This window comes from Mustela nivalis (assembly GCF_964662115.1).
Source record: "Mustela nivalis genome assembly, chromosome: 8".
NCBI lineage: Eukaryota > Metazoa > Chordata > Mammalia > Carnivora > Mustelidae > Mustela > Mustela nivalis.
In genome coordinates this window covers 130,339,685-130,366,313 of record NC_139027.1, presented here as the reverse complement: position 1 = coordinate 130,366,313, position 26,629 = coordinate 130,339,685, and the positions used below count along the sequence as shown (strand labels likewise).

Sequence of the window (26,629 nt, the reverse complement as noted above, 5' to 3'; positions counted from 1 at the left end):
GAGAACATCTGCTCCAGGCCTAGAGGTCCTCAGAGGGCAGCACAGCCAGCTGCCTGTCCACAGGGAGACCATTCCCTGAAACCCATGGCCACTCTGGGCTGCTCTTCCCACTGAGCCCGGAGTAGGAATCCTGGCTGCCCCCTTGCTGTGGTGGCTCCGGGTTGAGCAGGAGTCCAGCTCTATTCCTGGGCACAGCCCCCATCCTCTGCTCCCTGGAGGTAGGACAGCAGGCCTGGCTGTGGGAGTCCAGGGCCTGCTGACAGACGACGCAGGGCTCTGGACCCCAGTCTTGCTGGACACAGGCGGGGCTGGCAGGGACCCAGCTGTGGGGCCAGCAGGGTGAGAACTTACGACACTGGAGCCCTGGGTTGGGGTGTAAGACCCAGGGGATCCTAAGAAGGTGAGCCTTGATGTAGAGGGTGTGGTTCCAGGACTAACTCCAGGTTCTCCACCTTCTCTGCCCTCAAGACCCTCACGCATTCTTATGGGGGTTTCTGTATTTCCTTTTACAAATGAAACAAGATGGCAATAAGATGGTTGGGACTGGGGGGGAGGAAGGGAAGGGACGGGGCCTATTTACACAGGAGTCGGAGTGAGTTTGAGGTGAGGAGTTGGGGGTTCAGGCAGGGAGGGGGAGCCCTGGCAGAGCCATATCTTCCTATGACACTGGCAGCCTGAGTCCCGCTGCCACCTCAGGGGGAGGGTCCTGGGGTCTGCTCAGCCCCAAGAGGCCCGAGTCCCAGCAGTCCATACCAGCACCCTGGGGCTCCTCCTCCCCGCAGGATGTGTTAAGTGGGGTGAGGCTCGCGGCTAGGGCCCTGTTCGCGGCCCGAGTCCCGGTCCTTGTTCTCCGAGGAAGAAGAGGAGCTGGAGCCGTGGCTGCGGCCTGACTGCCGGTAGGCGGAGCTCAGCTCCTGCAGCCGCTCCGGCGTCGGCCCCCACTTGGCAAAGCCGGGGTCATTCTGTAGGAAGAGCACGGCTGTGTTGTGGACGGCCTTGTAGTGCATTTCTTCCCTGTGGACAAAGGAACAGCTCAGGGTGGGGCTTGGCCTGGCATGATCAGCCTGGCCCTCCTCCCCCACCCCACCCTTGCCCTCCCCGGCACCCACTTCTTGCAGACGTGCTGGGAGCCACTGCGGTACTCGTGCTCGAAGGCAGGCAGGACCAGCTGGTGGCGTTTGAAGCGGCTCTGCTCCATGCGGGTGAGCGCCGGCGTGGGGGGTTCTCGCCACTCGGGGATGAACACGATGAAGGACAGGGGCTCTGGTGAGCTCTCGAGCAGTTTCTACGGGGGGGGCACGGGGTAGACATCAAAGGCTGCTCTCCAGGTGGCTGGCAATCCTGCGTGCCACCCCTGCCCCCCACCCACAGCAGCACACCAACCTCGAAGTGAGAGACCATGGCATCCATGAGCTCCTCGCAGAACGGAGGGTTGGCCTCAAAGGAACCACTCAGCGGGGAGAAGTCCAGGCAGGGCCTGGGGACAGAGGTGAGCATTCCAAGTCCTACTAGGACCCAGGCCCTCCACCAGAAATGGGTGCCGCCCCCACGGTGTTGAAGGGATGGGCCCTGGTCAGGCCCTAGGCCAACATTAACCCAGAATTCATCCTGGGACAAGGTGTGGCCAACTCCATTGAAGGGCTGAGGATGGAGAGAGGCTCAGGCTTGGAGGCCAAGTCCACCAAGCCACTTAGTAGAAGGGCAGGGACTCAAACCCAGTTCAGACACTGAAGCACAAGCCCCAGCTGGGAGTTCCCTTCTTGGCTCCGGCCTGTCTGCCAGCTGGAGGCGGGGGTCTCCTTTCACCCACGCTCACTCCCCTCCACCCTCCCAGTGAGTCTGAAAGGTCTCCTATGTCTGAAGTACCACTTCCCGAGCCGCTCTGTGCCTGGACCACGTGCTCCTACACCAGCCTGGGCTAATTCACCGAGAAACCTGCAGGCTGGGTTAGGGGCAATCAGGCTCCCGGAAGTAGAGACCAGTCTGAGGTCACCCAGCAAGAGCTCTGAAGGCAGAGACTACACCCAACACTGCTCGATTCCCAAACCCAAAAGCATTAGGAAGTTGCTGCCCAGGTGGGATCTCTGCTCTAGAGGAGCCCTTTCTGGGCCTGGGCAGAAGGGCCCCAGCAGCCCCCCGGCTCTCACCCGCGGGAGCCGAAGTAGCCATCTGTGTCCGGGAAGGCAGAGCAGTACTGGCGGAAGTAGCAGTTGAGGGGCGAGGCGAAGCACTCAAAGGTGACACCGAAGAGTCGGTGGAGGGCCTCAAAGACGTGCACGGGCAGCGATCCCTGCAGGCCTGTCCCCTCGTAGAGGCCGACGCCAAACATCATCTGCACAGTGGCCACCGTCAGCCCCCTGGCCTTAGCCTTCTCCCCGCCCTCCAGCGGAGCCCGGAGCCCTCCCCTGCTACCCCAGTCCCGTACCTGGTACCGTCGAAGGAGACACCAGACTCGGGGCAGGAACCTCTCAAAGGCAGAGTCGTCAATGCAGCTGTAGCGGTAAAGCAGCCACTGTGGGACAGAGAGCAAAGGCCTTCAACAGCGCCCCCTCCCTCCTCGCTGGCCTCCTGCCGAGGATGCTGGCTCCAGAAGGAGCCAGCCTTCCCCTCCCCGACCTGGGGGGACCTGCCTCCCCTTGACCCCAACTCTTACCAGCTTGCTAAAGTAGTTGCGGCTGACCTTGACCATCTCTCCCTTATACCGGATGCAGACCACATTATTCTCCATATGCATCTCCACACTGGGCATGGGGGGTGCAGACACGGCCAACCGTACTGGGTAACAGTACACCAGGCGGGGCTCCACTTCTGGGGCCTCCACCTCCTCTGTGGGCAGGGAGAGCAATGAGAGGCCACCCTGCCCCGGCTCCGCTAATTCTCACCCCGGAACCCCGGATAGCCTCCATGTCTGCTGTGCACTGGGTCCTTCACACGCATGTCCCAGTAACCAGGGGAGGTAAGTCTCATCCCATAGAGGAGCAAAATGCAGCTCAGGCGATTTGGTGACAACATTAACAGCCAGACAGCTGGCAAGGGCAAGAGCTGGTGGCCTAGGCCAGCGTGCTCTGTACTGACACAGGCCCCCAGTTTGCCAGGCGGGAGTATGAGAACTGCATTGCTTGCTTAGGCCTAGGCCTAGAGCTTTCTGGGCCAAGCACTCAGTTACCCAAGTTCACGTCCGAGCCTGTGGCCAGGCCTGAGACTGCAGTGTGGGGAGAAGTCCACCTAACTGCTTACCCCCAGCCTGTCTTCCCCACATTCGCTGCCTCCTGCCTTCCCCTTCCCCCAGCCCTTCTCCAGTTCCTAGAGGAAGGCTGAAACCCCCGAGCCCCAGGACAGCAGGTCCTGCCCCAGACACTGCTGGGGGAAACAGGCTCCCCGAAATCAGTGGTCTGGGGGCTTAGCCTCGCTTGTCCCTCAGTCAGGGCCCAGGAAACCGAGTTGGGGCCTCACAGTGGGCTCCCTGCCATTGGCTCCCTACCTGGGATGTTGTTTTCCTTGAGGATGGCAAGGTGCTTCTCACGGATCCGTTTGACATACTCCAGGGAGATGTGGTAGATCTTACTACAGATTCCCTCTACGGAGTCCTTTGCTGCGGCTGACACGTGGGGGCCACACTGCCTCCGCAGGTGCTCCAGGCGGTCCTGGAGGAGACACTCCTGATCAGGGCTCCGGGGGGCTGCTGGGGGAGGGCTGGTGGGTTCCAGCAGTCCTCGTTTTTGATACCAGCTCTGCTACTAGCACAGTAGCTGTGTCACTTGGACAAGTCCCTTGTCATCTCTGAATTTAGTCCTCCACTGTTGAGGGAACACAAAGTACTTACCGGATAAGGCAGTTTGAGTATTAAATGTGATCATTCCCATTAAGGGCTTCACTGAACCCCGGCCATACAGCAAGTGTTCAGTAAAGGCCAGCACCTCTAATGGGTTACACTGTGCCAGGTGCCCCTGTCTCCCCAGGAGAACTGCTGGGGAGACAGACAAACCAGGTAAAGCCCCCGCTCATAAAGCACTTGCCATCTACCACGGTGAAAAGACCATGACAAAACAGGGTCCTTAGTCATTGCAGATTTGAAATCTGAGCTTTTAGCAACTGGCAAGGATTTAACTAGGCATTTGTTATTTTCCTGAATCACACGTGTGAAAGTGATGAGTGAAAATGAGTCACTCTGGCTAGTGAGTACACCTACCTTTGTCACTCTACGTGTCAAGTACAGTTACTATCGTGAAGTGCGAAACCTTGCCTCTTGTGAAAAATGGTCCTGAAAAGAAAGCCCATTGCTAGTGCTGGTGGAGACTTAAAGAACTGACAGGTCTGGGCCAGAAAATGGAATCACTGTGGACGCAGTAAAGCAGGGCATTCAATCTGGCGCCAGCTCTTTGCTGTGGTGAGTGCACGTACCCAAGAAAAAGCAGTCTGTCCATCTGTGTCCAAAAGTCTATTCAGGGGAGCTGTTCAACATTTATTAAGTTAAAAAGGCAACTACTTAGGGTGTGTGGCTGAGCACAAGAATCCATTAAGAACCTTAATGGAGACCGTCTTTAGGACGGAGCCAGGAGCCTGGACAAACATCTCTACGTGCAGAGGTTTGGGGACCGACAAGCATCAAAGCTCTGCTGGGGGCCCTTGCCCAGCCTAGGCCGGCAGCTGAAGGAAGGAGCCACAGAGCCTTTCCATCGGCCTCCTTACCCGGGGCCACTCACCATGTAGTCCTCCTTGGAGGCAGAGTGGTCCTTCCGCAGCCAGCTGAACGTGTCCTCCACGTTCCATTTGACCACCTTCCTGCTGTCGGGGGATGCACTCCTGCCAGTTGAGGGTGCGTGATGGAGCCAGCAGTCGGGCATCTGCTCCACACTTATACCCCTTACCCCCGCACTGACATTCGGGCATCAAGGCATCCCTCACAGCCCCTGTGCTGCCTCTGGGAGCTGGCCTCCTTCCACCACAAAGAGATGCCGAGCTCCATGAGATGGGCCAGAGAGCCGAGGACCTCCCCACTCTGATCACAAACCCAGCCTGCTGGGGACAGGAGAGAGCAAACCTGGATTCAATGAGCCGCCTTGCAGCTTCTGCGTATTTAAAGAGCAGACGCTTGGCTTCCTCCCGGAACTTGATTCGGGATAACCTGGGACCGAGAGCAGGCCGAGTGAGAGCCCTTTGATCCAGGAGTGACCACACACACACCAACACCCCCTCCCCTCCCGCCCCACCAAGTTGGCCCCAGCTCTGGGCCTGTACCTGATGGGAATGTCATTCATGATTTCACGAAACATGGAGGGTGACACGACCGGTTCACAGTTGCTCGGCAACAGGGGGTCAGAGCCTTTATCCACGACCTTGCGCTCCAGCATCCAGCGGTTGAAAGATTCTCGTGGGGGCTCGATGCCTGCCGGACAGACAGGCTGGTGAAGGTCTGGCTCGGTCAGCAGCCTGCACACGGGCCCAGCCCACGGGGGGCATGCGGGCACCGGAGGCGCGGTAGTAAATGGCACGGCCTGTTCCGTCAAAGCCCCGCCTCTAGGCAACTCCCCAAGTATGAGAATCGCGAGTTTTCTAGAGTGTTAGTAAATGTTACTTAGGGGAAAAGGGAAAAGGAGAAACGCCATTTCAGCGAGTTAAGCAGGCTTCTTTACTGAAGAATAAGCTGCAGCTTCCTGAGGACTTCCCATTCCACTTCCTCTTTGTAGCAATGCTGTGAGGGCCAGGTACTCTGGTTTTCGTGCCCTCTTACAGACACATGAAAAGGCTTCACACGTACCTGACAGACGGCAGGCATTCTGGAAGTGCTAATGATGGCTTTTGCGGTTACCGACGCCAGACCCCCTTTCCGTAAGCAGTTAGCAGAGCTGGGGCTCCAGCAGGCCTACGTGCTCAACTGCTAGGCTCTGCTGCGCCATTCCCAAGCCCAGCTCTTGGCTAAGGGTGGGTGGAAACAAGGGTCCAGAGGCCCAGGAGGCAGTTACCCTCTCGCTGCTGGCACAGCTCCCGGTAGTGCTGCCGAAGCTTGAGGATGAGCTGGGAGCGAAGTAGCTCCACCTCGGGGTGCGGGGGCAGCACCTCTGAAGGCCCCCGGTGCTTGATGACAGCGTTGGTCTGGATGTCCAGATCCCAGTACACCCTTGGGGCACAGAAAGGAGTGAAGCAGGAAGGAAGGAGGGGTGCCCCGCCTGCCGCCATACCCCACAGTCCCAGACCACATCGACACTGGATGCCCCCAAGTCGATCGGCAGGGACTCACTCAGTGGGTCGGAGGAGAGCTGCCTGCTGTTTATCTTCAGGGGATGTCCCCCACATTTTCAGCGTTGGGGTTCCTGGGATACTGGGGGAGCTAGGCACTGACGGCCCTGTGGGTGTCACGATTTCAATCTAGAGCAAAGAAGTAAAAGGAACCAGGGTCAGGAGAGACAGCCTATGGCTACTGCACTGGCAAAGTGGTGAGTTGTGCCCCAGACCCCCTCCTGACCGACCTGCCACTGCCCAGCCCTCGCAGGGAACCTGTTGGCTGCCCGCCTGGGGCAGCCGCTTACCAGCCGCGCCCTCACAGCCCGCAGATGCTCACCTTGGGCTTCTTTACACCATTGCCGCTTGGCTGCTCTTCCGAGAGCTGCCGCTTTCGGGGCCTGTTCTCAGCCGGGGGGGTTTCCACCAAGCTTGAGTCTTGGGGCAGTGGGGTCGCATTCAGCCCCAAAGGGTCCGACTGGTGGAGGGAGACCAGCACAGTTGCAACCAGGGCTAGTGGCTTAGGAGTCCCACGAATACGGAATCCTGATGCCCTCCTGCCCCCTGCTCCAAGAGCAAAGGGGGCTAGGACACAGAAAGAGCACTGGGTTCCACTCCTGCCTGCCTCTTACAGTTATGTGACCTTGGGAGGGTTACGGCCCTTCCTAATTCCCTCACCTTCACAATGGCCCGACCTCCTGCTGGGAAAATGATTCAGTGAGTCTGGGGATATGACCAGTTTAATAGGACATGGGGCATGAGAGGAACCCTCTGTACATGTTAACTTCTCCTTAAACACGAGAATGAGAGGAATAAAGGGAAAAACTCAAGAAATTCTTTTTTTTTTTTTTTTTTTTTTTAAAGAGCAAGGCCCTATGGATGATATTCCTTTGGTGACACTGAGAATGAGTGATAGCAGGCGGGGTGGCCCTAAAGTCACATCAAGTTTGAGTCCAGCTCTGCCTCCTACTGGCTCAAGGTCTTGGGCCAGTCATTTCCCATCTCTGACCTTCAGTGTCTTCATCTGCAAAATGGGGGTGCCAACCTGCTTGGTTATGCCCAGTAAGGAAAGTCTGCCCTACCTGATAGGGATCCAGAAGCCCATGTTCCTGCCAGACAGGCCCCTCACATGGACGCTTCTGCTCCTAGAACGTGCTTCTCCCCTCTGACAACTTTCACTTCACTAACTTTGTCACCTTAAATGCTAATTCAAGGAGAAGCATTCCCTATCCCCTCCCCTCCCCATGAGCAGACCAGAGTCCCTGGTGCAGTCCAATGCTAGTCTTCACGCACGTGCCACACTGTGATCCCACTGGCTTCTCAGCAGACTGTGGGCCCCCTGAGTGTACAAGGGCAGGACCAGTTGCTCACAACTGCACCACAGGCACAGCGCCCAACATGGAGTTCAAGTTCAAGATCACACATGATTACAATCAATTCTTTACGTGTCAGTCTCCCCTATTTGAGTGTAGGTTCCATGAGGGCAGGGGCTGTGTCTGTGTGTCATTGTATCCCCAGGCCCCAAGATGGGGCTAGGCACATAACAGGTGCTCAAGACAGACTTGAGGAAGGCCCACATGCTAGAAGCTGCTTGGGAGCCCTTCCCTGGGCTGGCACTCACGATCACGTCATGCTGACCCAGCACAGGCATCTCCCACAGGGACTGGTTGGTGAATCGGTTGAAGTAGTAGGGACGGTTCTCCCTCCGGCTCCAGCACTTCTCCCAGCCCGCATGCACCAGCTCCTCTGCAAACAAGCACGGAACCCAGCTGGGGTCAGCGAGGTTCCTGAGGCATCCTTCCTACCCCACCACCCTACCCTGCCCCTCGCCAGTACCTGGGAGGTCCTGCACCAGGCGGATGGGCTTTGGAGAACAGGGCTGGCTCTGATTGGAGGTGCCTGGGGAGTGACTCAGCAGAGATGCTTCCTCCCGGGGGCTGCCGTGATTCTCATTGGCCATCTCAGCACCCACACCGGACCTGCCACACAGAGGACCGAAGGGTATCAGGCCAGCAGGACACGGATGTCAAGTCCACCCCTCACCCACCCATTACAATCCACTGAGAGCCCCAATGACCACTTGCAGATGTGAAGATATCAATCCAGTCCTGTCCCTTGGAGGACTGGTGTGGTACCAGAGGAGCCCTGGGATCTAAGTCGCAGTTCACTCAACTCGAAAATGGGTGCACTCCTGTTGTTCCTTCTTCCTGAGATACTCTCCCAAATTCTCCACCTGGCTTGTCATGATGTTCACATGTTCCAGGAAGCATTCCTGGACTCTCCAATGGCACCCCCCACCCCAAGCAAGGTGGTCAGAGCCCCTCTGCAGGACCATGAATACCTCCACTGTGGCACTCAATCCTGTCTGTCAGCGGGGTTTGTCTACCCATCAGATGATCAGAATTCCCAGGGCTAGGAACTGGGTCCAGTTCACGACTATCCAGTGCTCAGCAGGGTCCCTGGACCCAATAGGAACTCTATTCATTCTGCAAATATTTACAAAGCACAGAGTAGCACAGAAGACAGAACAGGGTCTGCCCTTGAAAAGCTATTCCCACAAAAAAAGAACAGTAAATCCTTCTCTTTCCTGTTCCTATCCAATAAAATCTAACTGGCACAGAGTGCAGCCCGGAGGGGACACGGCATCTAAATGGCTGCCTCATTCTGTGCTTCAGGGCAGGAAACAATCTGTTGCTAAAGAAACCAGTGGGACTGAGAAGAAATACCTAATTCAGTCCTTCCTAATTCCCAGGTGAAAATTTAAATGCCAAGAAGCAGGTCAGCTCCTCCGGATTTGTATTCTCCACGACTCCCACCCCAGTACATCCAACACAAGCCTCAGTGGCCAGGGATTTCCCAATCTGGCTGTTAGACTCCTAGGTGCCCAACCAAGATTGGATTGGTGATCCCAGAGTTGTTCTCAATATGTCATAGCACCCCCAAGAAATCATTTACCCACAAAAAGGCACAAAAGCATGTTGAAACATCAGTTATCTTTGCTTGCTGAAATTTTATCAACTCGTTGTGGTAGCACTGATTATCTCGCGATGATCAGAAGCTCTGATTGGCTGTTGACAATATCATAGGAATCACTGGGACATTAATTTTATTTGTACACTCAGTCATAGATGTCTTCGTTAATTTGGAAAGGGAAAAGCAAACGGTTACTGGTCAGTACAGTTTGGCAATAAAAATGCACGAAGCAATAGGACATACAACCAGAAGGGGCTGTGATAACAAAAAGGTTCAGAACCACCAACCGAGGGGAGAAAAAGCTTGATTCTCTGGGGAGGAAGGATTCCTGGTGCCTTGGGGCTGAGCCTGTATGTCTCAAGCCTGAAAAAGGTCCCTCTTTTTCTCACCCTCTGGGGTCTGCAACGCTAGCATGAGAGGGTTTTCTTCTCCGATTAGATGGACCCCCACGTCACAGGGTCCCACAGAGGCAGGGGGGAGGCCTGCAGGAAGGCTCAGCGCAGGTGGATGGGCTGGTCAGCAGTGGAGTGGACGGGGGCCCAGGAAATTCCTTGCATCAGCAACTGCAGAGCGAAGAGAAGAGAGAGTCACAAACCTGTGAAATGCTGCAGCACAGGGACAGCAGCAAGAGAGGCAATGACGTGGAGCAAGGGGGGAGCCCCCAGGGCAAGGAACACTGTGGGAGATCTGGGGATTTAAGGGATGAAAATGATACTTCTCAAATTCTGCAAACCGAAAGCTTCACCTTCAGACTTGCAGCCTGCAGGCACACAGGCCCTGTGCTGTGGAGGGCCCTACGCCTGGTTTCAGGCTCTACGGTTGCTGTCTTGAAGTTTCTAATAAGTTTTTAACAAGGCGGGGGACACCTGGGTCGCTCAGTCATTAAGGGTCTGCTTCGGCTCAGGTCATGATCCCAGGGTCCTGGGATCAAGCCCTGCATCGGGCTCCCTGCTTGGCAGAAAGCCTGCTTCTCCCTCTCCCACTCCCTCTGCTTATGTTCCCCTCTTGCTGTGTCTCTGTCAAATAAATAAATAAAATCTTAAAAAAAAAAAAAGGTTTTTGACAAGGGAGCCCATGTTTTCATTTTGCACACTGGACCCCAAAAACTGTGTAACTGCTCCTATCACCCAAAATATCCCTAAGACAAGAGAAAAGCGGACATACCATTTGGCCCTTGTACGACACAGGTCTGAAAAGAGTGGGTCCACTTACATGCAGTTTTCTCATCACAGTGTGCTGCTATAAATGTATTTACACTTCCTTATACTTTTCTCAGTAACATTTGATTCTTCCTAGCTGACTTTATTGTAAGAATACACTGTATAATACACATAATGTAAAAAACCCATGTTCATCCACTACCTATGTTACCAGTAAGTCTTCCGGTCCACAGTAGGCTATTAGTAAAGTTGAGGGGAGTCCAAAGTTCTACTGGGATTTCCAGCTGAGCCAGGATCAGTGCCCCAACCCCTGTGTTGATCAAAGGCCAACTATACATATCAGATGGGCGGGGGCACACTACCAAGCCACCCACAGGGAGGGAAAAGAAGTCAATTCTTTAAAACCACAATAATAATCATACATGCTAATGGATTGTGTAACACGGTATGTCCACTTTTATCGACAGTTTCCCCAACAAATTATCTTGTGACAGTGATGCACTCCGTAGCAGAACTACGCAGAGGCAGCAAGAACAGCATAGCTTAAGAGGCCAAAGGGGGACACTGGAGTTTTTTCAAAGCGATGGGGCATCACGAGGGCTTGTAAAACAATTCAGATTCCTGTCCCTCACTTCACGTCCTAGAAGTCAGGAATGGGGAGGGGAGATACACAAGAATTCTTGTTTCTTAAACACGCCCCAAAAGGCGGGGCCAGGAAACGCGATGACAAATTTTACACCGCTTCAAACCTTGACCAATTTTTTACGATTAAAGAATTTTTCTTAATTTCCCCGGTGATTTGGGAGCAGCCATCAGGTCTACGACCGAAGAACCTGCTCTGGGTTTGGGCAGACGTGGTCCAGGTCCGTCTAACGCCTTCCGACTTATAAACAGGACTCATTCGATCTCTATGGTCTTTATACGTAGAGTCTAGCGTACTGTACACTTTAAGTAAGAAATAACTCTATTATCAAGATAATGTTTTTATTTTCCACAGGCTTCCCGGCCCCCGCGCATACCGCAGTCTCACAGTGACGAACAGCTTAATAAACAACTGTATCTGCGCAACCGGAGGAACGCACGAGAAGGAAAAGAACCCAGTTATTGGAGAAAGATGGGGCGGGACCACCTCAGTAATGCACCAATCAGAACCCCTCTGAATCAGGAGGGCGGAGTCAAAGGACTTGCAAAGTGCGCAGGCGCAGGGGACGCTCAATGAGGGGGCTCCCCCCCTCACCCGAGCGCGCGCACACTTTCCCCTACCCCCAACCCCAGCGGGGGCGGGCTGTTTGGCGCGCGCGCGCCAGCCCATCTCCCGGGCTCCGCCCCCCGCCCCACCGCGCGCTCCCGCCCCCGGGCTGAGGCGACTCAGAGTCGGAGCCCGACACAAAGGCGGTGGCGGCGGCAGCAGCGGAGGGGCCCTAGAGGCCGCTCCGCCCGCGCTCTCCGGGCCCACCTCCCTCACCGAAGCCACCGGCCTGGCCACCCACCCGCGGGCCTAAGATGGCGGCGGCGGCAGAGATAGGGCAAGCGGTGGCCCCGAGCGGAAAGCGCCACAGGGGCCACCGCTGCCCGGCTTCGGATCCCCGGACGCCGGAGCGGCTCGCCGCGGGACCATGGCTTCCTGGGGCTCTTACCTGCCCGGAGCGGACTCGCGGGGACGCGGCTGCACGTTCTGCTCGACCTCCCGTTTTGCCGCCTCCGCCTCGCCCTCCCCAGCGCCGCTGCCGCCATCTTGTGTCCCGGGCCGGGACTCCGCGCTGCGCATGCGCTGGTACCGCCTCTGAGGGACCTTGCCGCCGCCGCGCCGCCATCTTGAGTGTGGCAGAACCAGCCGACTCCACAGACCCTGCTTGCTTTTGGCCCCCTCCCCTTCTTCCCGCCCTTCCCTGCTGTTCCATGCGGGTCTCAGGAGGGCATGGCAGCTTTGCAGTTTGTGGGGTTTGGGCTGAGGAAAGAACGTGCTCACAAGCACGCTCCCAGCCTCAGTTTCCACACACCCCCCCCCGCGAGCACACCCGCCGGGGATGGAGGACCCGGGTGGGAGGTGCACCGCCGGGGCCGAACTGAGAATGCGCACCGGGGGGGCGCGGGGCGGGCTGGGAACCTGCGGGCGCTTTGCAAAGACGCCCACCCGGGGGCGGAGTTGTGGTGACGCTGCTCTGGGCGTAGCAGGGACCCGGGTCCTAGCTCCGGCTGGGCTCTGCCCCTTCAACGTCCAGTCGCTTGACCTCTCTGTGCCAAGAATGCTTTCCAGCCGTTCTCCATATTCAGGATGCCTGCAAATCGAACCTTCGCCCACAGTGAGGCTACATAAGTTCTAAGTGCTCTTGAGTAGGAAAAACTCAAAACAGCCGCAGGAGACATAATAAACGGCTTTGGCAAATTTAGGAAATTATTAACTAAAAGCATCAGAGGGGCTCTCCCAACACTGACATACCTGTGGCTACTAGTTGCGGTGCTAAGCCTCGCTGAGAGCTCAGACCGGCCACCAAAGTTAGCCCAGCGGGAGATGCAGTTGCTAGGTACCGCACGCCCGACTCTGCGGGATTCTTAGGTAGGGGCGGGCGGACCTGCTAGCTCCACCCCTCTCGGGCTGCCTTTCTAAACTGACCTCTCAGCAGGAGCTTAAAAGGAACACAAGGTTGCCACCTGCTGTTGGCCTGGCGCTTCCCAGGCGGAGCCGGAAGCTGCTGGTACCGTAGCTGGGCAGTAGCCTCTGCGGTCCGCGGTGCCTAGCCCGATGCAGCCTGGTGGGGTTGGGGGAGTGCCACCAAAACGGGAGGCAGCAATAGGAAATAGGGAATTCATCAATCCGGCTAAGTTTAGAGCCCTGCTCCTCCATCCTAGATGTGTGGCCTTGAGGGAGCTGTTCGACCTGTTTGAGCTTTGGTTTCCTCTAATGGAAGGTAAGTCCACCTGCCCTGTGAAGGTTTGGAGAGAATTAACTGGGCCTGTGAAGTACCCAGCACATGTGGTACCTGGCCTTTAAAAACGTTAGGTGTTAGCGCCTCACGGGGTTATGAGGATTGCTCCGAGAAGATCTGAGCCCTCCAAAAACAAACCGGTCCCCCGTATAGGCCCAGTAGGTGAAGCCAAGCCTCCCTTAACAAGGTACCAGTTCACTCGGGAAGCTTAGCTGGGTAACCGTCCGCTTTCAGCTCAGGTCAGGATCCCAGGGTCCTTCCATGGAGCCCGGATCAGGTTCCCTGCTCAGCGGAGAGCCTGCTTCGCCCTCTCTCTGCCTGCTGCTCCCCCGCCTCAACTCTTTCTCTCTGTGTCAAATAAATAAAATATTAAAAAAGAAAAGAGAATAGCACACATACAGAAAAGTGCACAAAACAGAAATGTAAACCTGATGATCTGTCAAAGAGCAAAGACCCATGTGAACATCATTCAAGTCAAGGTATCATCAAGCACAGCATAATCACCACTAGTTATTTTTTTTTATTTGTTGCGTTTTCCTTTGTTTTTTATTTTATTTTATTTTTTTTAAAGATTTTATTTATTTATTTGACAGAGAGAGATCACAAGTAGGCAGAGAGGCAGGCAGAGAGAGAGGAAGGGAAGCAGGCTCCCTGCTGAGCAGAGAGCCCGATGCGGGACTCGATCCCAGGACCCTGAGATCATGACCCGAGCCGAAGGCAGCGGCTTAACACACTGAGCCACCCAGGCGCCCCATTTTATTTTTTTTATTATTTTTTATTTTTAAAAAATTTTTTTAAATTAACATATAACGTATTATTAGCCCCAGGGGTATAAGTCTGTGACTCACCAGGTTTACACACTTCACAGCACTCACCATAGCACATACCTTCCCCAATGTCCAGAACCCCCCACGCCCCCCACAAACCTCAGTTTGTTTTGTGAGATTAAGAGTCTCTTATGGGGGGCGCCTGGGTGGCTCAGTGGTTGGGCCGCTGCCTTCGGCTCAGGTCATGATCCCAGGGTCCTGGGATCGAGCCCCGCATCGGGCTCTCTGCTCAGCAGGGAGCCTGCTTCCTCCTCTCTCTCTCTGCCTGCCTCTCTGCCTACTTATGATCTCTGTCTGTCAAATAAATAAATAAAATCTTTAAAAAAAAAAAAAAAAAAGAGTCTCTTATGGGGGCGCCTGGGTGGCTCAGTGGTTAAGCCGCTGCCTTCGGCTCAGGTCATGATCTCAGGGTCCTGGGATCGAGTCCCGCGTCGGGCTCTCTGCTCAGCAGGGAGCCTGCTTCCTCCTCTCTCTCTCTCTCTCTGCCTGCCTCTCTGCCTACTTGTCATTTCTCTCTGTCAAATAAATAAATAAATAAAATTAAAAAAAAAAAAAAAAGAGTCTCTTATGGTTTGTCTCCCTCCCAATCCCATCTTGTTTCATTTATTCTTTTCCTACCCCCCAAACCCCCCATGTTACTTCTCGATTTCCTCATATCAGGGATATCATATAATTGTCTTTCTCTGATTGACTTATTTCGCTAAGCATAATACCCTCTAGTTCCATCCACGTCGTCGCAAATGGCAAGATTTCATTTCTTAAAAAAAAAAAAAAATTTCATTTCTTTTGATGGCTGCATAGTATTCCATTGTATATCTATACCATGTCTTTTTTTTTTTTTAATACTTATTTATTTGACAGATCACAAGTAGGCAGAGAGGCAGGCAGAGAGAGGGGGAAGCAGGCTCCCTGCTGAGCAGAGAGCCTAATATGGGGCTCCATCCCAGGACCCTGAGATCATGACCTGAGCTGAAGGCAGAGGCTTAACCCACTGAGCCACCCAGGCGCCCCTATACCACATCTTCTTTATCCATTCATCTGTTGATGGACATCTAGGCTCTTTCCATAGTTTGGCTATTGTGGACATTGCTGCTATAAACTTTTGGGTGCACGAATCACCACTAATTTTGTGGTAATCAATTTTTTGCTTATGTAGTTTTACCACGGAAGTGTGTATCCCTAAACACTACAGTTTCATTTTGCCTGTTGCTTGAACTGTATACAGATGGAATTCTACAGTCCTATGTTGTGTTGGCCTTCTTTTGCTCGACATTGGATTTGGAAAACCCATTGCATGTAGCTGTAGTTCATTTTCATTGCTGTATTCTGTCTTCCAATGGATATTTATCTACTCTGCTGTTGGGAGATATTTGAAGCCCCCCCACCCCATACCTTCTTTCTGAATTATTATAGATAATAACAACAAAGTTATTATATTTAAATAAATGAGATAAGCCATTAAGTATGTAAATATTTGAATGGATGAGTGACTACTAAAACCATTCTCCAAACTGCTCTTCCTGTCCTCCACTCTTGCTTCTCTCGTAGTCCGTAATGCCCCCTCCAGTCACAGAGATCTCTTTAAATCTGGTCATATGGAAAATCTGTTCACGTCACCCTGGGCTTAACACCCTTGAATATCTCCCCACTGACGGCAGGATGAATTCCCAAACCCTTAACTTGGTTTACAAGGTCGTAATTATAAGGGGAGCTACCATGGCAGAGTGTTGAGTATGGACTGTGTTGAACACTTGACATACATTCATGCTGTTCATGATCCAGACCTTCAAACAACCTCTCCTTCCTCAGACCCCAGCCTTCACGAACTGTGTGCAATTTCCCCAAAGGTGCCAGGTTCTCTCTGAGCGTGGGTCTTTGCATATGTCGTTTGCTCTCACTCTCTCCCCCATTGGACTCATTCAGCCTTCAAGTCTTACTTTAAAATGTTATTTATTCTTGGGCGCCTGGGTGGCTCAGTGGGTTAGGCCACTGCCTTCGGCTCAGGTTGTGATCTCAGGGTTCTGGGATGGAGTCCCACAACGGGCTCTCTGCTCAGCGGGGAGCCTGCATCCCCCCACCCCCGGCCTGGCTCTCTGCCTGCTTGTGATCTCTGTCTGTCAAGTAAATAAAATCTTAAAAAAAAAAAAGTTATTTATTTTTTATATGAGAGAAGGGAGGTAGGGCAGAAGGTAAAGGAGCATCTCAAGCAGGCTCCCTGCTAAGCATGGAGCCCCATGAGGGGCTCGGTCTCACAACCCTGAGATCATACCTGAGCCAAAACCAAGAGTCAGATGCCTAACCGACTGAACCACCCTGGTGCCCTCTTCAATTCTTTTTTTTTTTTTTTTAAGATTTTATTCATTTATTTGAAAGACAGAGATCGCAAGGCAGAGAGGCAGGTGGAGAGAGAGGGGAGTGGGTAAGCAGGCTCCCTGCTGAGCAGAGAGCCCGATGCGGGGCTCAATCCCAGGACCCTGAGATCATGACCTGAGCCGAAGGTAGCGGCTTAACCCACTGAGCCTCCCAGGCGCCCTTTCAAGTCTTATTTTAGATGACACCTCCTCCAGAATGCCTTCACTGAACCAGGCTAGGTCAGGCCCCCTCTTCTGTACTCCTACAGCAGCCTGTGCTCAGTGGACTGCTTAAGGGTGGGGCTGGGGCTTGTTCGCATCTGTAGCGCCCATACCCAGTGCTGTGCCTAACCCTCTGTAAATATTTATTGACCATGGACAGACCACACTGGGTTGAAGCCTGGGTGATTTTTTCCAGGTATCCCTGTTTCTATTCCAGGCTCTGGTTTCTGTGGTGGGGACACCAAGGCAGTGCCCTTTGAGATGCCAAGAAAAGCAGAAGTTGCCTGCCGTGGCAGAGTCCTTGCCAACAGCCTGGAGTCCACTACTCCCAAGATAGGGATGAGCAGGTCAAGCAAATATCCTGGAGCTTTCAAGCACTCCATCAACTTTCCTGAAGAAGCCTAGTGAGTTGGGAGAGGTGGTTGAGATCAGCAGGGCTCCTCCAGCTTTAGCCAGTCCTGGCTGGGAGCCTGCTAGCGGAGCCAGCTGGCAGAGCCTGTGAGGACCTCAGCCTAGGCTCCATATTAGAGCAGAAACATAAACATCCAGGCTCAGGCTGCCACATACCTTCACCCCCTTGTTCTCTGCCATTACGGTAGGAAGCTGCTGAGAGGGAACCACACATCCCAACCCCTGGTGGTCCGGGCAGGGAGGCTCCTGCGTGATCCTGATTCAGGCTACCCCCCACCCAGGTCCAGCTTGAGCTGCTCAGATTCTCTGCTCTGCCGTTTAAATAACACTGAAGGGGCACCTGGGTGGCTCAGTGGGTTAAAGCCTCTGCCTTCGGCTCAGGTCATGATCCCAGGGTCCTGGGATCGAGCCCCGCATCGGGCTGTCTGCTCCGCGGAGAGCCTGCTTCCTCCTCTCTCTCTCTCTCTGCCTGCCTCTCTGCCTACTTGTGATCTCTGTCTGTCAAATAAATAAATAAAATATTTAAAAAATAAATAAATAAATAAATAACACTGAAGCTGTTTCCAAGGTCAGTGGGCCTGGCCCTAGGAAAGCTGCAGAAGGAAGTCTTCCATCCCAAACTGTGGTTTCCACTGGGAGTGGCTCTCTGGCCATTCTGGGGCCAGATGAGAGAAGCCATTTAGGCCAAGAATAGACGAGGGGAGTGGGGCGTTTCCTCTAGCCTTCCTGGTCCTTTAAGTGTCTGATGTGGTGTCCGGCTCCCCTCCATTTCTTCCTCCAGCTGGGGCCGGTATGAAGTGGGGCCCACCCCAGAACCCTGAGAACCAAAGATAAATAAGACAGACTCTGTCCTCAGGCTGCTCGCAGAGGAGGCGGGGAGACAGACACAGAACAGGAAGAAACCCTCTGCTGCAGGGAGATAAGGGTTCCGCTGGGCTGACCAGGGGGCTGGGCCCTGCAAAAGAGAAGGCTTCAGAAGAGAGGGCAATGAGCTGACTCTTGCTGGAAGGATAGGACTTTCCAGGTGGGCGAGGATGCAGCCGGTCCCAAGGCCCGGAGGGGTGGAAAGGGGTGGCGTGTTGGGGGAACTCGGCAGCCAGAGCACACTGCGAGGCCACGGGGAAGGTGCAGGTTGAGTCAGGGTCCTGAGCCCCAAATTCAGTCCCTGTTCTGGGTGAGCACCTGCCATGTCCAGGTGGTGTCTGGATTGTCTCAGGTTGGGGGCGGGGGCACCTTCACCCTCCTCACCCATTCCTTCTGATGCCGGTTCGTACTACTTTGGGCAGAGCAGCCACGAACCAGGATGTTTACCCTCCTATGAGCTGAGTCTGCAGAATGAAATCCCAGACTTCTCCAAAAAAGAAGCCAGGGTGACAGCTGGCAGCTTCATGAGCATCTGAAATCATAGGAAACTTTGACCAGAGAGGGGGAAGAGGGAGGACACCAGCTGGGTTCCTAGGATGCTTGGCTTCTTCTTCTTTTTTTTTTTAAAGATTTTATTTATTTATTTGACAGACAGAGATCACAAGTAGGCAGAGAGGCAGGCAGAGAGAAAGAGAGAGAAAGAGGGAAGCAGGCTTCCTGCGGAGCAGAGAGCCCGATGCGGGGCTCAATCCCAGGACCCTGAGATCATGACCTGAGCCGAAGGCAGCAGCCCAAACCACTGAGCCACCCAGGCGCCCCGGATGCTTGGCTTCTAACCCAGAGATCTCAACCCTGGTGGGAAAAACGTTAATTAAAAAAAAAAAAAAACACTTTAATAATTTATGTATGTCATGAGAGTCACCTGTTTCAAATGTACCAGTCAATGATTTTGAGTAAATGCACAGCCCTGTGCAGCCGTCCCAACTCAGAACATTTCCATCACCCCAGAAAAGAACTCTTGTGACTCGTTTGCCGTCACCCCGTCTTCCCAAGCCCCAGACCCGGGTAACCACTACTCGGCTTTCTATCTGTATAGAATTGCTTTTCCTGGACCTGTCGCATAACGGAACCATACAGAATGCAGTGTTTGCCTCCGTCCCTTTACTTTACGTTCTGTATTTGAGACTAGCCGTGTCTCTGCACTGATCGGTATATAGTTCATTGTTTTTTCCTGCTGAATGGTCCCCTGCCGCACCTATACAGCTCGTTCTGTTTAATCGGTTTACGGGGTGCTGGACCTTTGGGTTGTTCTCCACTTTTTGGCTGTTAGGAATGGTGCTGCCATGAACATCCATGTGCAAGTGTTGGTGTGAGCGTTTGTTTTCCTGTCTGGGGAGTAGACACCCAGAAGCTGGATTGCTGTGTATGTAGTTAAGTGTGTGCTTAACTTTATGAGAAACTGCCAAAGCCCTTTACCATGTTACGTCCCTAGCAGCAGCATGTGAAGGTTCTCATTTCTCCACGTCCTTGCCGATGCTTGTTACTATCAGTCTTTTTTTTTTATTATATCCTGTTGAGGAACTTTTTTAAAAAACACCCACTGATGCCTGGGCTTCAGCCCAAACCAATTAAATCAGAGTTCTGCGGGGGTGCCTGGCAGGTTCAGACCATGGAGTGTGTGACTCTGGATCTCAGGGTCCTGACTTGGGCCCCACGTTGGGCGTGGAGCCTATTTAAAAAAAAAAAAAAAAATCAGAGGGGCACCTGGCTGGCTCAGTCAGTTAAGTGTCCAACACTTGATTTCAGCTCAGGTCTTGATCTCAGGGTCGTGAGTTCAAGCCCGGCATTGGGGGTGCTTGAACCCAATGGAGCCTACTTTAAAAAAAAAAAAAAAAAAAAAAAAAAGAAGGAAAGGAAAAATCAGAGCTTTAGGGTTTGGAGCCATAAGCATTCAAAACAAAACCAGGCATAACCCTCCCTATTTAAAAAGCTGCTAATGTAGGGGTGCCTGGGTGGCTCAGTGACTTAAAGCATCTGCCTTCAGCTCAGGTCATGATCCCAGGGTCCTAGGATGGAGCCCCACATGGGGCTCTCTGCTCAGCGGGGAGCCTGCTCCTTCTCTCTCTCTCTCTGCCTGCCTCCCTGCCTACTTGTGATCTCTGCCTGTCAAATAAATAAATAAAAATCTTTAAAAAATAAATTAAATAAATAAAAGCTGCTAATGTGTGGGAGGGTTGAGAACCAGTGATCTAACTTCAGGCAAGAAGTTCTGGCCTGTGGGGCACTGAGAGAGACCTCAGGCTGGCCGGCAGCCTCTCCCGTACCAGGAAACATAGGAGGTTGAGGGTAGGAGGCAGGCTGCCTCCCATGAAGGCACATGAAGTCCCAGGGCAGCCCAGCCCATTGCAAGGTGAGGAAAAGGGGCCTGGGAGTGGCTTTGGTCAGGGAGTCCTGATTTCTGCACAGCCAGCTGAGAAACTGGGGGAGCAATGCTCACCCCCCCACTCCGCCCCCAGCTATGACTTTAGGGATTGTTCAGGCCTCTGAAGAGATTAGCAGAGTATGGCATTCCTGGCTGCAGGCCAGCTCCAGAAAACCCCAGAAAGATGTAAGGAGAGGGGTGCTAGCAGGAAGCACAGGGAGCTTAGAGGCTCAGGGGGCAGTTAGGGCTGTACTGCTCAGTCCATGATAATAGATCTCCTCCCACTGAAGGAGACTCTGTGTACCAGACCCTGTGTGGGGCCCGAGGAAACACCCATGGGGCTTCTGGAAGAAACAGAGAATAAAGAATGAAGCAGAACAAAAGGAAGTGATAGGGAAGGGTCCTCCCAGGGCCGGTGACTCTGGAGGAGAGATTCGAGTGAATGAAGGAAGCTAACCATGCAAAGTCTGTCTGCAAAGGTGCAGCGGGTGAAGGGAGGGACCAAGGGCAAGCTTGAGGCTGAGTGAGCCGGTGTCCAGGCGTTGGTGGAAGATGGTTGGCGAGGAAGGTAGGAAGGAGCTGGCAGCCTGGAGTCCTTCCGGGCTCGTAGCCAGAGTCCAGGTCTTATTTTGTGTGTGACGGGGAGTGAACGAGGGCTTTGCTTTGCTTTTGTTCCTTTTAAAATGTTTTATTTATTTATTTGACAGAGAGATCACAAGTAGGCAGAGAGGCAGGCAGAGAGATGGGGGGGGAGCAGGCTCCCCGCTGAGCAGAGAGCCCGATGTGGGGCTCGATCCAGGACCCCGAGACCATAACCTGAGCCAAAGGCAGAGGCCCAACCCACTGAGCCACCCAGGCGCCCCTGAATGAGGGTTTCGAACAGGGTAGGAAAATAACTACCATTTCTACTTTTTCAACATCACTGTGGTTGGTGCAGGAAGGCTAGATCCTTAGGGGCGACAGTGATGCAGGGAGATGATACTGCTTGTCAGGGTAAAAGAAGAAAATGGGCCGGACTAGTGTTGGTGCAAATGGAAAGGTGTGCGTAGGGGTGGGGAGGGGGAGCACCTTCTGGAGTTTGGGACACCAGGATCTGCTGACATGAGGTTTCGGGAAGTAAGAGACTCAAGAATAACTCCCCGGCTTCTGGGTGGGCTTCGAGCATCTGGGCGAGGAGGGGCCTGTGATCTGAGAGGAGAAGTCTGGGAAAGCTGCAGAATTTGGTACCACAGTGGGGACATTGCTGAAATACAGCCCTCGCTGGTGGCAGTAGGGAGGGAGGCCGGAGGGCTGTGATGTCCTCCTGACTCTCGGCTCTGTGTATGTTGGGCCCTCAGAGACTGTGGCAGCAGAGGATTCCAGAAGTCAGGATGCTGGAATGTGTTGGGTACTTCTTGTACCCTTTGGAAAGGCCTGCGAAGACAGAAGCACAGGCTGAGCATGGTGACCCATCGTCATCTTCAGAAGGAAAAGTCACTACCGCTCGCAGCCCCCTCCCTTCAGTTACTTGGAAATTTCTATTTCTGGCTTATGAACTCCAGACATCTAGGCAGCACTGGACAGATCTTCCACACCTTCCTCAAAGCAGTGAGCGGCTGGGAAGCCCATGCTGAGTGCTAACAAAAGCAGGGACCGGAAGTTTAGAGAACCATCAAGAAAGAGGCCCACATGAGGCAGAGTCAGCGAGAGGCTACAAGAAGCATGGAAGCAGGCAGGGAGGGTGAACATGAAGAAAAGAGAAGTCAGAGGATGAGTGAGCTGCTCAAGGCCAAGTAGCTGGAGAGGTACAAGGGACAGGGGTGCACAGCGCCCTGGAGCCGGGGAGCAACGCTCCATGAGAAGCGCTGGAGTCCTTGACTTTGAAACCTAGAAGATCCTTTGGGGGCCAGGTGGCCGGCTCCATCCGCAGAAAAAGGAGCTGGTCTTCAAGGAGAAAAATGGGAAAGAAAAGGAGAAACCCAAAGGCCACGTGTCCAAGTTTTAGAAGCCACAGAAAGGCAGTAAGCAGCTCTGCGCTGGGTGCACTCAGACAGAACCAGACCTGTGTTTCTTATATCTCCAATGTGTCATTCAGCCTGTTTGGGGAGATGTAATCAGAGTCTCCTGGGCAGACATTGCCCCCCCCCCCAACACAGAGCTCTTCCCTCATTCCAACTCCGCCCCCTGTCACACACGCAGGGGGACTAACCCAGGCTCCATGTCCACGAGCTGCAGAGAGAGGAAGGGGGTTCACGTCCTGAGGGGTAGCTTGGATGTGCCTCGGGGGGCGGGAGAATGGTCAGGAGGGGAGACGGTCTGACGCAGCTTCTCCAAGCCGCGCAGGGATCCAAAGAAAACACAGCTGGAGGTGGGGAGAGGGAAGGGGAAGCCAGGCTAGGCATGTTGACATCTTGGGCAGGAATCCAATTGGTGTCCTGTGTTTACTTACTTGGACCATTTAGTTCCCCCGCGCTGTACCTCAGTCTGCCAGTCTACAAAATAGGAGCAATGAGAGCTATTTCAAGGAATTGCTGTAGGGATTAAACGGGGTCATTTAAGAAGAGACACAAGTGAGTGGAGTGGTTAAGAGCAGGGACTCTGGAGCCAGACTGACTTGAGCTAGTTCCTTAACCTCTCTGGGTCTCTATTTCCTCATCTGTAAAATGGGTTAATGATAACCTGTCTTATAGGACGTTATGAGTTTTCAGTGAGTTAATATCTGGAAAGCACTTTTTGTTAATACTAGCACTTTTGTTTAGTTACTACTGAAGACCAGAGACATTTACTGAGCCCTTTAGTGTACCAAGTGGCCCAGCATTTTATATACTTTTATTTGGTAAGTCTGTTTGTATGTTTGTTTGTTTGTTTGTTTTGAGAGAGAGCACACACACGCATGAACCAGGGTGGGGCAGAGAAATAAGCAAACCTCCTGGACCAGTGGGGAGCCTGTCATGGAACTCTATCCCAGGACCCTGAGATCGTGGCCTGAGCCAAAGTCAGATGTTTAACCGACTGAGCCACTCGGGAGCCCCATATACTTTAAAAAAAAAAAAAAAAAAAAAGATTTGCTGGGGCGCCTGGGTGGCTCAGTGGATTAAAACCTCTGCCTTTGGCTCAGGTCATGATCCCAGGATCAAGCCCTGCATCAGGCTCTGTGCTCAGCAGGGAGCCTGCTTCCTCCTCTCTATCTGCCTGCCTCTCTGCCTACTTGTGATCTCTATCTGTCAAATAAATAATAAATAAAATCTTTAAAAAAAAGATTTACTTATTTATTTTAGAGAGAGTGAGTTGGGGGGGAATGGGCAGAGGGAGAGGAAGAGAATCCTAAAGTAGACTCCCCACTGAGCACAGAGCCAGACGTGGGGCTGGATCATGACCTGAGCCAAAATCAAAAGGCGGCAGCTTAACAGACAGAGCCACCCAGGCGCCCCAGCATGCTACATACTTTATTTAAAATCTCACAACCACCCAGAGAGGTAGGCAGGTACTAGATCATCCCCATCTGACAGATGTGGAAACTGAGGCTCTTAAAGAGACTTACTTTTTTTTTTAAGTTTTTATTTATTTACTTGACAGAGAGATCACAAGCCAGCGGGGAGTGGGGGGGGCGGGGCGGGGATGCAGGCTCCCCGCTGAGCAGAGAGCCCCATATGGGGCTCAATCCCAGGACCCTGACATCATGACCTGAACTGAAGGCAGAGGCTTAACCCACTGAGCCACCCAGGCACCCCAAGATTTACTTTTTAATTTACTCTAGAACAGGGGTTGGCAACCTACAGCCCATGGGCACGCATCCAGCAAGCAGTCTGTTCATAAGTCTTGTTTATAGCTGCCGTGGAGGAGTTTGAACAGCTGACCAGAGACCACAGAGCCAGAACCGCCTAAAATATGTACTATCTTATCTGACTTTTAACAGGAACAGCTTTCTGACCTCTGCTCTAGAAAATGACAGGAGCAGGATTTGAACCAGGTCTGCGTGATTCTGAAGCTAATTAAATAATGCTTTGCTTTCCTCGTGGTTTAACAATATCGCTGTGCTGGGTGCACAGCAGGGGCTAGAAAGGGATTTCTGTCCTGTCCCTTTGAGGGCTGGGAAGTCCCTCCTTCCCTCTTCAAAGCTGGGAGTGAAAGTGGAAGGTATTTGGGGCTTCTGATCTCTTCATCCCTCAGGTCAAGTGTTGAGGACTCAGGGAGGTTGCCAAAGACCCCCCTGGGCTGCCCAACTGCCAGTGTCACTGAAGTATGAGGGCGGGGGGGGGGGCACACGCTTCAGGAGGAAGGGAAAACCCAAGGGACGGAGAGTCGGGCTGCCAGGGCAAGTCCCTGCATTCAGGGCCAGTGAATCCCTCTTGTCCCCAAGCCCAGAGCTGTGTTTAGGGTCTCAGGCTGAGACAAACATGGGACAGGAGTCCCTTAAGAATCTGGGGTGCTGGGGTGCCTGGGTGGCTCAGTGGGTTGAAGCCTCTGTCTTCGACTCGGGTCGTGGTCTCAGGGTCTTGGGATTGAGCCCCGCATCGGGCTCTCTGCTTGGAGGGGAGCCTGCTTCCTCCTCTCTCTCTGCCTGCCTACTTGTGATTTCTCTCTGTCAAATAAATAAAATATTTAAAAAAAAATCTGGGGTGCTGTAGATGTCATCTGTCCCCCAGACACTCCTGAGGGCTCCAAACCAGTTTAATCACTCAGCAAATGAGCAGGACCTGCTCCGTGCAGGCATGGTTCTAGGCATGGTTCTGGGAATAAGTGGGGAACCAGATCCTAGCTCTCATGGACACAGACCATGTCTCCATTCACCAATACTTTGGTAGACCGATATTAACTGGTCACAAAATGTATAAAGCAAATAAGCCAGGCTGATGGGACTGAGAGTAATGGTGAGGTAGACAGGAAGTCCTCTCTGAGGAAATGCTGCTGAAGCTGAGACCAGCATGACAAGGAGCGAGCTGTGGGAAGATCAGGTGGAAAGGCATTCCAAGAGGGAACAGCAAGTGCAAAGGCAGTGTGGCCAGAGCAGAATAAAGAGGGATGACAGAGGGTGGGTGACGAGACAGGGGCAGGCGTGTAGCGTGCCTTGAAGTCAGGGCGCAGAGGCCACAGTTTATTCTGAATGTCATGGAAAGCCCTAGATGCTAACAAAGGACACTGATGATTGTAGCTGACATTTTCCGAGCCCTGACTAAATGCCAGGTGCTCATCAAGTCTTTAAATCCATTAACTCTTAAAAAAACAAAAAACAAAAACTGCATTAACTCTTAGGGATCTACAAGCAGTCCGGATGTGGAAACAGACCCAGAGAGGTTAAACTGCTGGCCCAAGATCACACAGCTCCGTTTAAAGCGCACTGGGGTTGCTGCGGAGATAGTGACATGCAGGAAACAAGAATCTCCTGCAGGACTTCCCAGTGATACAAAGATGGAGCTTGCATTTCGGTTAAGAAATTGAGAAGAGGGGACGCCTGCGTGGCTCAGTCGGTTGAGCATCTGCCTTTGGCTCAGGTCATGATCCCAGGGTCCTGGAATGGAACCCCATAAGCCCCACATTGGGCTCCCTACTCAACAGGGAGCCTGCTTCTCCCTCTCCCTCTGCCTGCTGCTCTCCCTGCTTGTGCTCTCTCTCTGTCAAACAAATAAATAAAATCTAAAAAAGGAAAATAAGAAAGAAAACTAACATCTGCCAGGTTTTCTGCTTGAGCCAGGCTCCAGGAAGAGTGAGGGCTACTAGAGTTCAAAGGCATTAAGGACTTCCTCCTCTGGATATCCTTAGCTCTTTCTTCCTTCCTCTCCTAAACCCTTTCTGTCTCATGTGCTTGTGGGGTGTGCCTCTCATCCGAATAGCCAGTATTTATTTGGCACTAATGGTATGCCATGTACTGTGCTCAGCACAGCCAGGAGGCACATTTATTCTTGCAACGACCTTGCTGTTTCTGTTTTTTGGAAGAGGAAGCTGAGTCTCAGCGCTGCTTCAGTAGGGGTCCAAGAATTGGATGAATTCCAAGAATTTGAATCCTGGTCTGTCAGACTCAAGAGTCTAAGCACTAGCTACTGGGCTAGAAATACCACCTCCCACCCTTTCACAGTTCGTGGGTTTTCTGGTAGTAGCTGTCCAGTGGTCTTCACGTCTGGTTTCCTGCTAGGGTCGGTCCATACAAGTGCAACCTCATAGGTTACGATTAAAGAAGTTCCTCTAGATCCAGGATGACTAACCGTCCTTGTTGGCCTGGGACTGAGGGGGTTCCCCTGAAGGGAGATATTCAGTTTCAAAGCTAGGAAGGTCCTGG

General features: G+C 53.1%; 1 protein-coding gene and 2 long non-coding RNA genes across 5 annotated transcripts; 1 reads left to right on the top strand and 2 right to left on the bottom strand.

Annotated features, from left to right (window-relative positions):
• Positions 1–482: 482 nt before the first annotated feature.
• On the bottom strand, positions 483–12,430 carry PCIF1 (phosphorylated CTD interacting factor 1). Of its 3 annotated transcripts, none has more exons than XM_082744735.1 (17): positions 11,990–12,430; positions 9,480–9,755; positions 8,056–8,198; positions 7,841–7,965; positions 6,560–6,697; positions 6,239–6,366; positions 5,964–6,118; positions 5,239–5,386; positions 5,042–5,125; positions 4,704–4,803; positions 3,482–3,644; positions 2,654–2,826; positions 2,426–2,512; positions 2,148–2,332; positions 1,384–1,477; positions 1,110–1,285; positions 483–1,014 (listed from the first exon to the last, which is right to left on the bottom strand). In XM_082744735.1, exons 3-17 carry the CDS (start codon positions 8,177–8,179, stop codon positions 789–791), a joined length of 2,106 nt encoding a protein of 701 aa, XP_082600861.1. In that variant the 5' UTR covers positions 8,180–8,198; positions 9,480–9,755; positions 11,990–12,430; the 3' UTR covers positions 483–788. The 3 variants fall into 3 exon arrangements, with proteins under 3 accessions (XP_082600861.1, XP_082600860.1, XP_082600862.1); XM_082744734.1 differs by having other exon boundaries at positions 9,582–9,755; positions 11,990–12,424; XM_082744736.1 differs by lacking the exons at positions 9,480–9,755; positions 11,990–12,430 and adding an exon at positions 8,561–8,705.
• A 771-nt stretch (positions 12,431–13,201) lies between these two features.
• Positions 13,202–17,426, top strand: LOC309871593. Its single transcript, XR_014315357.1, has 3 exons — positions 13,202–13,261; positions 16,897–17,083; positions 17,279–17,426. It is a non-coding gene; the product is annotated as an uncharacterized lncRNA (long non-coding RNA).
• Positions 17,427–21,043: 3,617 nt separating this feature from the next.
• Positions 21,044–22,849, bottom strand: LOC309871595. The gene is made up of 2 exons (XR_014315360.1): positions 22,805–22,849; positions 21,044–21,789 (listed from the first exon to the last, which is right to left on the bottom strand). It is a non-coding gene; the product is annotated as an uncharacterized lncRNA (long non-coding RNA).
• Positions 22,850–26,629: the final 3,780 nt, after the last annotated feature.